A 13871-nucleotide genomic window follows, 5' to 3' on the forward strand; every position below is an offset into this window, starting at 1 on the left:
TTCCACCCAATCCCCGTAACCCTTCCTAACCTTTTTTTTTGGGCACTAAGGGCAATTTAGTGTGGCCAATCCACCTAACCTGCCCATCTTTGGACTGTGGGAGGAAACCGGAGCACCTGGAAGAAACCTACACAGACACAGGGAGAATGTGCAGACTCCACACAGACAGTGACCCAGCGGGGAATTGAACATGGGACCCTGACGTTGTGAAGCCACGGGGCTAGCCACTTGTGCTACCGTGCTGCCTCGCGATGCCGAGGACCCGGGTCACTGTCCGTGTGGAGTGTGCACATTCTCCCTGTGTCTGCGTCCCCCACAGCCCAAAGATGTGCAGGGTAAGTGGACTGGCCACGCTAAATTGCCCCTCAATTGGAAAAAGAGGAATTGGGTACTCTGAATTAATTAAAATAACTTTTCACCCCCTTGCTTTTCAAGAATATATTTAGCTCTTCCTCGAAAAGTTTAACTGTCTCGACTTCCACTGGCTTTTGGGGAAGGGAGTTCCAAAGACTCAGGTCCCTCGGAGAAAAACATTCTCCTCACCTCTGCCCTATTTTTAAAATGTGGCCCTTTGTTCTAGATTCACTCACAAGAGGAAACATCCCTTCCACCTGTTGAGACCCCCTCAGGATCCTATATGCTTCAATCAAGTTATCCCTTACTCTTCGAAACTCAAGCAGATGCAAGTCTAAGCTGTCCAGCCTCATAAGACAACCCACCCATTCCTGGTATTAGTGCGGTAAACCTTCTCTGTACTGTTTCCAACACATTTACATCCTTACTTAAATAAGGAGCTCACATGGCTCCAGATGTGGTCCCACCAATGCTCTCTATAACTGAAGTATAAACTCTCTACTTCTGCATTTAATTCCCCTCACAATAAATCAGAAAATTGTATGAGCTTTCCTAATCATTTGCTGTACCTGCATGCTAGCCTTTCGGGATTCATGCACTAGGACACCCAGATCCCTCTGCAATCTCCCACCATTTAGATAATGTGCTTCTTTTTTTATCCTTCCTGCCAAAATGGCCAAGTTTGAATTGTTGCACATTATACTCCATTTGCCAGATCTTTGCCCACTTGCGTAACCTATCCATATCCATTTGTAGCCTCATTATGCCATCTTACTCTCCTACCTATCTTTGTATCATCAGCAGATCTAGCAGCCTTTCCTTCCAAACCAAGTAATCTATATAAATTGAAAAAAGTTCAGGCCCCAGCACTGATCCATGTGACACACCTCTCATTACATCTTGCCAATTTGAAAATTACCCATTTATGCCTACTCTCTGATCCCCCCCCCCCCCCGCCCCCAACCCCAGAGAGTGGCTAAAATGTAGAACATGCCAGAAAGTGGAGTAGTTGAGGTGAATGCAGTCGATGCATTTTACAGGAATCTAGATAAACGATAAACTGTAGATTGTAAGATGCAGATAAATAAATGCACAGCACTGTGGGTGATCCCACACCACAAGCACTGCAGTGGTTCAAGATGGTGGCTCACCACCACCTTCTCAAGGGCAATTTAAAAAAAAAATCATTTTACAGGACGTGGGCATCGCTGGTTAGACCAGCATGTATTGCCGATCTTTAGTTGCCCTTTAGAAGGTGGTGGTGAGCTGCCTTCTAAAACCGCTGCAGTCCATGTGGTGTAGGTACACCCACTGTGCTGTTAGGGAGGGAGTTCCAGGATGTTGCTCCAGCGACAGTGAAGGAACCGGCTGATATATTTCTAAGTCAGGATTGTGAGTGACTTCATAGAATTTACATTGCAGAAGGAGGCCATTCGGCCCATCGAGTCTGCACCAGCTCTTGGAAAGAGCACCCTACCCAAGGTCAACACCTCCACCCTATCCCAATAACCCAGTAACTCCACCCAACACTAAGGGCGATTTTGGACACTAAGGGCAATTTATCATGGCCAATCCACCTAACCTGCACATCTTTGGACTGTGGGAGGAAACCGGAGCACCCGGAGGAAACCCACGCACACACGGGTAGGATGTGCAGACTCCGCACAGACAGTGACCCAAGCCGGAATCAAACCTGGGACCCTGGAGCTGTGAAGCCATTGTGCTATCCACAATGCTACCGTGCTGCCCCAACGACTTGGAGGGGAACTTCCAGGTGGTGGGGTTGCCAGGTATCTGCTGCTCTTGTCCTTCTAGATGGTAGTGGCCGTGGGTTTGGAAGGTGCTGAATGAGCAACCTTGGTGAGTTCCTGGAGTGAATTTTGTAGATGGTACACACGGCTGCCACTGTTCGCCGGTGGTGGAGGGTTTGAATGTTCGCGGAAGGGGGTGCCAATCAAGTGGGCTGCTTTGTCCTGGATGGTGGTGAGCGTCTTGAGTGTCGTTGGAGCTGCACTCATCCAAGCAAGTGGAGAGTATTCCATCACACTCCTGACTTCTGCCTTGTAGCTGGTGGGCAGTCTTTGGGGAGGTCAGTTATTCGCCATGGGATTCCTAGCCTTTGACTTGCCCTGGTAGCCACAGTATTAATGTGGCTAGTCCAGTTCAGTTTCTGATCAATGGTAACCCCCAGGATGTTGCCTGGGGGGGATTCAATGATGGTGATGTCATTTAACGTCAAGAAGCAGTGGTTAGATCCTTTCTTGTAGGAGATGGTCATTGCCTGGCACTTATGTGGCGCAAATGTAATTAGGGATGGGCAATAAATCCTAGTCTCACCAGGGATGTCCATGTCCCGTGAACAAATAAAACACATTGGAGAAAGGTACGGAAGGATGATGAAGTGAGGTGAGAGGTCGACTTTTGCGGAGCATAAACACCAGCACAGATCAAGAGGGCTGAATGGCCTAATATTGTGTTGTAGGTTCCATGTAATTGATAAGTGCGTTTGGAACAACACATATGCAAAAATAATTATCAGCGGCAGCTCTTATTTCATCACTAGTACTGCCTCGTCATTAATAGTTATTTGTTTTAGGGCAGCACGGTGGCCGAGTGGTTAGCACAACCGCCTCACGGCGCTGAGGTCCCAGGTTCGATCCCGGCTCTGGGTCACTGTCCGTGTGGAGTTTTGCACATTCTCCCCGTGTCTGCGTGGGTTTCGCCCCCACAACCCACAAATGTGCAGAGTAGGTGGATTGGCCACGCTAAATTGCCCCTTAATTGGAAAAAATAATTGGGTAATCTAAATTTTAAAAAAAAGTTATTTGTTTTGTGATGGTAGATTATGACATAAGGAATGACTGTGTGAGTGAGTTGAACAATTTCCCTTAATGACACTGGGCAGGATTCTCCGACCCGCCGCACAGAAATCACGCTTGGCGCGGGGGTGGAGAATTACCCAAAATAGGCTCCTACGCCGACACGCAATTCTCGAATCGGGGCCAAACGCGGGCGCGCGATCAACGCGGCGCCGGTCGAGGGCCGTTGAAAGCGGCCCCTCGTGGCGATTCTCCCCGATCAATGAGCCGAATGCCCACCGAGTCCCGGCGGCCTGGTTCACATGTGGTCCCACCGTGCGGAACCTCACCGTTCTGCTGCGGGGGCTGTCCTGGTTGGGGGGGGGGGCTGTCCTGGTCGGGGGGGGGGGGGGGGGGGCTGGGGAATCCGACTCCAGTGGGGGCCTCCACGGTGGCCAGGTCTGCGATCGGTGGCTACCGATCGGCGGGTGCGCTCATTCCAGGGTGGGCCTATGTTCCTCCTTGCTGGGCCCCTGTAGGGCTCCGGGGGGGCAAACGTGGAGTGTCACATGCAGCTCTGGGGATCCTTTTAAATAAAGATATGAAAGCTGTGACAAACCTAACAGTGAAGAGTCACTAAAATGACGCCAGGAAATATGGGCCACCGGTTGGAAAACTGATGAAAAGGGAAAAGGGAATATAGTATCAGAAAGCGGTTTGGGCAGGGGAATTGTTCATGTTATTCAAACAAATCCCAAACACCACCACCCAAAATTTCTATCACTTTCTTCATTGGGCCATTAATTTAAAAGAATATTCCTTGGATGGCACAGCAGCACAGTGGTTAGCACTGCTGCCTCACAGTGCCAGGAATCTTGGGTGGCTGTCGGTGTGGCGTCTGCATTGGTTTCCTCCGGGTGCTCCGGTTTCCTCCCACAATCTAAAGATGTGCAGGGTAGGTGGATTGGCCACACTAAAGTGCCCCTTAGTGCCCAAGATGTGCAGGTTTACGGGGATTGGACAGAGGAGTATGCCGAGGTAGACTCAATGGGCCAAATGGCCTCCTTCTGCACTGTAGGGATTCTATAGGCTACATGGTAGCACAGAGAGAGTCAGTTCCATAATTCAACTTGTGGAAGTTAATCGTTGGCCATATACTTCCACATGTTCAAAGGGATATAGCAGTGAACAGTAGCAAAGGTGTAGATATAGACAGATGATGTATAAACAGCTCTTGCGCTGTTTGCTTCAGAAACTTTTATTTTTCTTTCACTTGATTTATTTGAATTGTTGGATTAGATTAATGTTTCCATTTGATCCTCATTGTAAACTTTTTTTTAAAAAAAAGACCTTTTAGAATTATAACTGGAAATGCAAGGAGGCGGGGTTAGCCGGAAGTAATACTTTCACACAAAATGCATATTATTATTATTTTAAAAAAATAAACTTAGAGCATCCAATTCCTTTTTTTTTTCTCCAATGAAGGGGCAATTTAGCGTGGCCAATTCACTTACCCTGCACATCTTTTTGGCTTTTGTGGGGGTGAGACCCACACAGACACGGGGAGAATGTGTAAACTCCACACTGACAGTGACCCGGGGCCGGGATCGAACCTGGGACTACCTCGACGCCATGTGGCAGCAGTGCTAACCACTGCATCACCGGGCCGCACTCAAAGCACACATTAAACATGGAAGTGAATATCAAGGTGGACATTGGAACATACCTAAAAGACGATGGGGTAAGTGATTGAAAAGGAAAATGGACAGAAAGGGCAGGGAGTTGGAGGATGCAGGTCCAGTTGAAGACCTAGATTGTGTGGTGTGTTGGACTGAGCCAACAGGAGGAGGTTATTTTGGGTCCGATTGACTGGAAAATCATTCAGTGAGATGAAATGAAATGAAATGAAAATTGCTTATTGTCACGAGTAGGCTTCAATGAAGTTACTGTGAAAAGCCCCTAGTCGCCACATTCCGGCGTCTGTTCGGGGAGGCTGTTACGGGACACTTTTTTTTAAATTTAGAGTACCCAATTAATTTTTTCACAATTAAGGGGCAATTTAGCGTGGCCAATCCACCTACCCTGCACATCTTTTGGGTTGTGGGGGGCGAAACCCACGCAAACACGGGGAGAATGTGCAAACTCCACACGGACAGTGGCCCAGAGCCGGGGTCGAACCTGGGACCTCGGCGCTGTGAGGCCGCAGTGCTAACCCACTGCGCCATCGTGCTGCCCTCTGAATTCCACACTTACTACACCAGCGCGATCATCCAAGCGTCATCTTGCTTATGGCCTCTCCGCGTAAAGTTGCTCATCAATGCCATATTGCCCTGGTCAAATTCTAAGGACTCATATCCACTGGGAACTGGGATGGAGGCTGTTCAAGCCCACTTTACTTAGATTAACAGGGTGCATGGAAAAGTCCAAAAATCTTTTGTTATGTAGTCAATATGTTGTGGCCATGCATCGGGTGACTCATCAGCTGAGATGAGGGTAGAGAAATGGAAAATAATTAGATCGGGTGTGGAGATATAATTCAGGGCAAGTTCTAAAGTTGTACATTTCCACTGTAAATTCCAGTGCCCTTCTTTATAATGGAAACTTTCTATGTAAACTGTCACACTGTAATTAACCCTTTGCCAGAGGGATCCAGAGGTTTTGTGGTGCAGTGGGTAGCATCCCTACCTCTAGGCCAGAAGCTCTGGTTTCAAGCCCCAGGACTCGATGGTCACAGGAGGTATGTCCATAACATAGCCAGACAATGCACCTGATAGCAGGTGGTAAGAGTGAGAGAATTTCCTGATCAGCCATGCCTAAAGAAGCAATTGGTAAACCACTGCAGTACTTTGCTAAGCATACTAATCCAATCCAAGTCCATGGTCGCCAACACTCTCTTAGGGCATGGCACCTGAAGGAAAAGGGAGGGGTTGGGCCATGGTACCTGAAGGAGGAGGGGGAGATGGGGCATGAGGCCACTGCAGTGTCCATGGGAGGAGAATCTAATTACAACTTGACATTTTTTTACTGGCCATTATAATTGTTGATTCAGGATTCTAGTCTCGAAAAAGTTGGCAGAGTACGTGTATATGTAAGATTTAGAAATATATATTCTGGGGCAGCAGGTGGCACAGTGGATTCGCCCTGCTGCCTCACGGCGCCGAGGTCCCAGGTTCGATCCCGGATGGATTGGCCATGCTAAATTGCCCCTTAATTGGAAAAAATGAATTGGGTACTCAAATTTATTAAAAAATATATATATATATTCCATTCTAGGCAGCATGGTGGTACAGTGGTTAGCACTGTTGCCTCATGGCGCTGAGGACCCGGGTTCGATCCCGGCCCGGGGTCACTGTCCGTGTGGAATTTGCACATTCACCCGGTGTCTGTGTGGGTCTCACCCCCACAACCCAAAGATGTGCAGGGTAGGTGGATTGGCCATGCTAAATTGCCCCTTAATTGGAAAAAATTATTGGGTACTCTAAATTTATTTTAAATATATATATTTTTTCTAGATATAGAACTGCAAGGACATTTATCAAAATAAAATAAAAATTCACATTGTTCGGACTTTCACATCGACTAAAGTAACACTTTACATAGAACAGTACAGCACAGAACAGGCCCTTCAGCCCTCAATGTTGGGCCGAGCAATGATCACCCCACTTAAACCCACGTAACCCGTATACCCGTAACCCAACAATCCCCCCGTTAACCTTACACTACGGGCAATTTAGCATGGCCAATCCACCTAACCTGCACATCTTTGGACTGTGGGAGGAAACCGGAGCACCCGGAGGAAACCCACGCACACACGGGGAGGACATGCAGACTCCACACAGACAGTGACCCAGCCGGGAATCGAACCTGGGACCCTGGAGCTGTGAAGCATTGATGCTAACCACCATGCTACCGTGAGGTTGAGATGTGTAAGTGCTCGGAATATATATTGGAAATCCAGCAATGCCCCACCCAATGCTTTTCCTGTTATTTATTATATAGGCAGGGATTCACGTGCTGAACAAGTGGAGTTTTCCAAAATGTGCTCTCAGTCCCAAGCCAATGCGCAAGAAGGAAATGTTTCCCTTCTGAAAGATGATTGGCTACAGAAGCAGAGGCAACAGTAAGAAACAATTTTTTTTCACCATTGAGTTGTGACCTGAGATGCGCTGCCGGTAGTAGCAAGTTCAAGAATAACTTTTAAAAAGAGAATAGTTACCGGGACAGAAGAGAAAATGCAGAGCTATGAGGAAACAGAGAGGCAATGAAGCTAGTTGGACGGTTCTTCTGCAGGGGCCAGCATAGGCAGGATGGGCTGAGTGGCCTCCTTCAAGCACAGGGCTAAAGAGCTGGCTTTTAAAGCAGGCCAGCAGCACGGTTCAATTCCCAGCCTCCCCGAACAGGTGCCGGAATGTGGCGACTAGGGGCTTTTCACAGTAACTTCATTTGAAGCCTACTTGTGACAATAAGAAATTTTCATGTCATTTCATTTTCATTTCAGCACTGTTTCACTCTATGATTCGACCAGTCGCCCATAGAAAACGATAGCGTTACCTTCGACTTCGCTCCACATCAGGATCGGTTCGATAATACTCCAGCCCGCCATGCCTCAATGCATCCTCTGGGTTGATAAAAGCCTGTAGAAGGGGAGGAGGTGGAAGGAGTTGGGTGAAACCATGTTGACACATAGAACATAGAACAGTACAGCACAGAACAGGCCCTTCGGCCCTCAATGTTGTGCCGAGCCATGATCACCCTACTCAAACCCACGTATCCACCCTATACCCGTAACCCAACAACCCCCCCCCTTAACCTTACTTCTATTAGGACACTACGGGCAATTTAGCATGGCCAATCCACCTAACCCGCACATCTTTGGACTGTGGGAGGAAACCGGAGCACCCGGAGGAAACCCACGCACACAGGGGGAGGACGTGCAGACTCCACACAGACAGTGACCCAGCCGGGAATCGAACCTGGGACCCTGGAGCTGTGAAGCATTTATGCTAACCACCATGCTACCCTGCTGCCCCAAATTGAAGAGACACATTATAGGAAAAGTAAGACTCGATAAACAACTATGGCATCAGTGTTTCCGCAACTGTTCAACAGTATTTCACAGCGAAAACAACGTTGTGAAAATGGTTTTCTTCATCCTTTCTCTGTTAACCCCCTCCAACAACAAACACATTTGTACAGGATCTTTAAAAAAGCACAGAGACTCAAGGTCCTTCACAGGAGTCTTACCAAACAAAATCTGACACCAAGCCACCCAAGGAGATATTAGGATAGGTGACCAAACATTTTGTCAATAGGGTTAGTTCTGAGGAGTGCCTTAAAGGAAGATTGAGATGTTTAGGGACACAGTTCCAGAACCTAGAGTTCAGACAGCTGGAGGCATGGTCACCAATGGTGGGATGACAAAAATCGGGAATGCCCAAGAGTCCAGAATAGGAGGAGGGCAGATTTTTCAGAGGGTTGTGAACGTGAAGGAGATTGAAGAGATCAGGAGGGGCAAGGCCATGGCGGGATTTGTACATGGAGATGAGAGTTTTGAAATATCGGTCTTGCCAGGAGTGAATGTCAGTTAGCAAGCACAGAGGTGTGCGTTAGCACAGGGGCTGCAGGGATTTCATCATCCATCCTTTCCTTTCTCAAAGGCTTTGACTGCTTACCAGTCTAGAGTTACATTTCGTAGAGTGTCAAGAATCCACCTGTACCTTGTCCAAATGGCCCTTCAGCTTGTGGAGGCCTATCCAGTCTTGGGTGGCGGGCTATTTGACTGGAAGCGGTTGTAATCACAGGTGGGCCAAATTCTACCTGAATGCTTACATGTGTACACTTTCACCTGACTTTGTAAGTCCTCTTAGTAATAATAATAATCGCTTATTGTCACAAGTAGGCTTAGATAGAGATAGAGAAATACAGCACAGAACAGGCCCTTCGGCCCACGATGTTGTGCCGAACTTTTATCCTAGGTTAATCATAGAATTTTGGACACTAAGGGCAATTTATCATGGCCAATCCACCCAACCTGCACATCTTTGGCTTCAATTAAGTTACTGTGAAAAGCCCCTAGTCGCCACATTGCGGCGCCTGTTCGGGGAGGCCGGTACGGGAATTGAACCCACGCTGCTGGCCTTGTTCTGCATTACAAGTCAGCTGTTTAGCCCACTGTGCTAAACCAGCCCCTGTCTGGTTGGTTTTCTGCCCCCGCTGCACTGTCTCCCCGGTTGGCTGCCGGCTGTGATTCAGCACTAGTGCATTCACCTATGGGTCCAATGGTCATGGTTGACACTCCCAGTGCAGTAACTGAGGGAGTGCAGCACTGTCCATTGGATGAGACACTGAACAGAATTTCATCTGCCCTCTTAAATGGATGTAAAAGACCCCACGGCATCATTTCAAAGAACTAAAGGGAATTTCTCCCCTGGTATCCTGGCCAATCAACCAACATTACTAAATGAGAGATGAATGGTCATTATCATATTTCTGTTTGTGGGATCATGCTGTGCCGAGATTGGCTGCCGCCTTTCCGACGATAATGCCTGCCCTTTAAAGTGGCACTTTGTTGGCTGTAAAGATGTTCTGAGGCCACGAAAGGTGCGATATAAAGTTCCTTTGTGGCTAAACTGATGGGATTAGATGAAGTGGGATGGGGGGGAAAGCTCCTGTAGACTAGAGCATAAACAACATCAAAGTGGGCCAAATGGTCAGTTTTGTGCTTTAAACACGATGGAACATTCCGAGCAAGGCAAGCTTCCCATGTGCCGCTCATATTTGTTAAATAACCTCTCCAGTCAATTCAGGCTGGTGTGGGTTTACACAGAACGACAATATAAAACCAGATCATTTTGTCCAATCAGTCCATGTTGGTGTTTACCCTCCATCCCATCAGTTACTTCAGTTCCATGTGCCCACCTAGATTATTCCCCTTTCTTTCATGCACCGATCTGACACCGATGAGGGGGGATCTTATAGAAACATTTAAAATTATGAAGGGAATAGATAGGATAGATGCGGGCAGGTTGTTTCCACTGGCGGGTGACAGCAGAACTAGGGGGCATAGCCTCAAAATAAGGGGAAGTAGATTTAGAACTGAGTTTAGGAGGAACTTCTTCACCCAAAGGGTTGTGAATCTATGGAATTCCTTGCCCAGTGAAGCAGTTGAGGCTCCTTCATTACATGTTTTTAAGGTAAAGATAGATAGTTTTTTGAAGAATAAAGGGATTAAGGGTTATGGTGTTCGGGCCGGAAAGTGGAGCTGAGTCCACAAAAGATCAGCCATGATCTAATTGAATGGCGGAGCAGGCTCGAGGGGCCAGATGGCCTACTCCTGCTCCTAGTTCTTATAACCTCATTATCCTAAGTGTTGATGCAAATTCGATATCAACAATTAGTTCTAGTTTCAATTGCAAAGTGTCACAAGCAGATGTATGAAACTTTTCTCTTGCTCTCGATCAGTATTTCCTTTGGAATTCGGTCCCTCCTTCTCCCCCTCCTTTCTAAAACTTATCTCTTTAGGGTGGCACGGCGGCGCAGTGGTTAGCACTGCTGCATCATGGCGCCGAGGAGCCGGGTTTAATCCCAACCCCGGGTCACTGTCCGTGTGGAGTTTGCACATTCTCCCCGTGTCTGCGTGGGTCTCATCCCCACACAACCCAAATGATGTACAGAGTAGGTGGATCGGCCACACTAAATTGCCCCTTCATTGAGAAAAAAAAAGAATTGGGTACTTCAAATTTAAAAACACAAAATCTCTTTGACCAACTAACTGGTTACCTCCCTTTACATCCCAATGCTTCATCTCAATGTCACATTTTGTCTGCTCATGTCTCTGTTTACAACGTTAACGGCTTTATATTAATGCAGATCATTGTTTGTAAGTCTTTTACATGTTAATCTTTTGGTTCATGCCCCCTGACTCCACACGCCCCCTGAATCACTGGAAACAAGCCACTTTTATTTGCTCTGTCCGATCCTTTCCAAATTTAAAACTTCTGTTTGAAACTCGTTCTAAAGATGCGAGGTGGAAATACATCAGAAAGGATCCAGACTGGAGCTGAATCACCCCGTTAAATGTTTCAAACTGGGTTTGCCCAGAGCAGTGATAGGCAACCTGGGCTGTTGAGTGGACAAGGACAAGGGGGAGTTTAACCATAAAACCAGAGTCAGGCCAGTCGGAAGAGAAGACGGGGAACAGTTTAGCACGCAGAGTGTGGGACTCTTTCCCAGAAGGAGCAGTAGATACCAGCTCAATTAATCATTTGAAATCTGAGGAGATGGAGATATTTTTGGACAGCCATTAAGCGATGTGGCATGGTATCGCAGTGGGGTGAAATGGTAGCAGAGTGGTTAGCACAGTTGCTTCACAGCGCCAGGGATCCGGGTTCGATTCCCGGCTTGAGTCACTGTCTGAGCGGAGTCTGCACGTTCTCCCCGTGTCTGCGTGGGTTTCCTCTGGCTGCTCCGGTTTCCTCCCACAAGTCCCGAAAGACGTGCTTGTTAGGTAAATTGAATATTCTGAATTCTCCCTCAGTGTACCCAAACGGGTGCCGGAGTGCGGCGACTCGGGGATTTTCACTGTTGCTTCATCGCAGTGTTAATGTAAGCTGACTTGTGACAATAATAAGACTTATTATTACACGGAGTCAAGGCTGGTGAATGGTTGAGATGCAGAGCAGAGAGGCAGCACGGTGGCGCAGCGGGTTAGCCTCACGGTGCCCGGGTCCCAGGTTCGATTCTGGGTCACTGTCCGTGTGGAGTTTGCACGTTCTCCCTGTGTTTGCGTGGGTCTCGCCCCCACAACCCAAAGATGTGCAGGGTAGGTGGATTGAACACTCTAAATTGCCGCTTAATTGGAAAAAAATGAATTGGGTACACTAAATTTATTTTTTTTAAATGCAGAACAGCCACTGAATAACAGAATGGATCAGAGAGGCTGAATGGACTACAGGGATTCATACGTTATTCACACCTCCATATACTTCACTGTTCCTCGGTCTTGCAAATCACAGTGAAAAGTTTCTGAACGCGACTGGAGTAAATTATGTCGCCTCGAATGTAATCAGCCAGGGCAAGACTGACCAGCATCTTATAAGGGAAATGCCTCGATGCAGGAGTGAATGCTCAATGATAAGCGAAAAATAACGATTTCATCTCGCTTCGAAGAAGTAATCAGGTCCTGGCCACACTGGGGTAAGACCTCTTTCGTGCTCGGAATCGACCCAAAAGACTCACAGATTTCCCCTTCAGGAATCTGATAGCTGGATCCTCCCTGGTTGCTGTTTGTGGAGACAGGAAAGAATTCGCCGGCGGTGTGTTTAGGATTGCAAACTGACATTCATCCAGCCAGGATTGATTACCTTGTGTGTGTTTACCAAACTGCTGCACACACCAACCAAAAAAATAGCAATCCCTAATCCCCCACACAGAGGAATTTAGAAAATACACCCTTATTGGTGATTCGAAATTGGGACAATGTTAACCACTATGTAAATATGCAGTTAGAAATATCAACGTAAGCCTTAAAAACAGAGACATTTCAAATTCAGTAAATTTAAATTCCCCACTCAAAAGAAATATTAGAACCAATTATCAAAAGTTTCAAACTATTGTAACGACGAATATAAAAACATCCAGATGTCACAGATTCCTTACCCAATCTAATTTCAAGATATTGACACAACATAGTAGACGTTCTCCACAATAACCAACAAAAAAACATCAGCTCCCCTCTCTCTCACTCACACACACATTTCAAAATGTTTCCTGCTCAAGACGGAAGAAGCACTGCGTTTTATTTTTTTTAAAATCTAGCATTATTATTCCTGCTACAGTCATTACCTTTTTGTGGAGCCGCAGTTGTCCAGTGATGATAGCCAGCGTGTACAGTTTGAGGATGAGCAGGGTGCTGTAGAAAGTGTAGCAGGCGAAGACTGGATTGTCCATGTTGCGCTTGGAGACTGAGAGAGGGTGATGTGAGCCAGCGGCAGCGGGCGTTGGAACTGCTCCACGCCCTCTCTGACCCAGCCCTGCGCTCGCCACACTGCGATAGGCTAGTTTATCCACACTTCATCCGCTTCCAAGAAGGATCACTAAGTGTTTAGCACACCGGCTGTGTGCGAAGGAGGTTTTGCAGGCCAGGGCAGTAGGAGCCTGCCTCTTGTCTGCTGAGTCCACTTGTGACACTAATAAAGAGTATTCTTGGTTCAGTGGAGCACTCCCAACTCTTCAGTCAGGAAAGTTGTGGGCTCCAGTCCCACTCCAAAGACTTGAGCCCGAAGCTGCTACTAGTAATAATAATAATCTTTATTGTCACAAGTTAGGCTTACATTAACAGGGCAATGAAATTACTGTGAAAATCCCCTAGTCGCCACACTCTGGCGCCTGTTCGGGTACACAGAGGGAGAATTCAGAATGCCCAAATTACCCATCAGCACACCTTTCGGGACTTGTGGGAGGAAACCGGAGCACCCGGAGGAAACCCAAGCAGTCACTACCAGAGGTAGGGAGCGATTTAACAGAAACATTTCTAATTTTTAAAATTTAGAGTAGCCAATTATTTTTCTCTTTTTTCCCATTGAAGGGGTAATTTAGCATGACCAATCCACCTAAACAGTACATCTTTGGGTTGTGGGGGTGAAACCCACGCAGACGTGGGGAGAGTGTGCAAACTCCACACGGACAGTGGCCCAGGGCCGGGTAACAGAAATATTTCTA

General features: G+C 47.2%; 1 protein-coding gene across 1 annotated transcript in view; it reads right to left on the bottom strand.

The window, feature by feature from the left end:
* Nucleotides 1-13268, bottom strand: part of ptges (prostaglandin E synthase) — a 28697-nt gene extending 15429 nt beyond the window's left edge. The window contains exons 1-2 of the mRNA XM_038782120.1: nt 12996-13268; nt 7704-7786 (exon numbers count right to left, since the gene is read on the bottom strand). Of these exons, the coding sequence (XP_038638048.1) occupies nt 7704-7786; nt 12996-13100 (188 nt within the window). The 5' untranslated portion in view covers nt 13101-13268. The remainder of the gene's footprint in view (nt 1-7703; nt 7787-12995) is intronic.
* Nucleotides 13269-13871: the final 603 nt, after the last annotated feature.

Source organism: Scyliorhinus canicula, chromosome 21, assembly GCF_902713615.1.
Source record: "Scyliorhinus canicula chromosome 21, sScyCan1.1, whole genome shotgun sequence".
Classification (NCBI taxonomy): domain Eukaryota; kingdom Metazoa; phylum Chordata; class Chondrichthyes; order Carcharhiniformes; family Scyliorhinidae; genus Scyliorhinus; species Scyliorhinus canicula.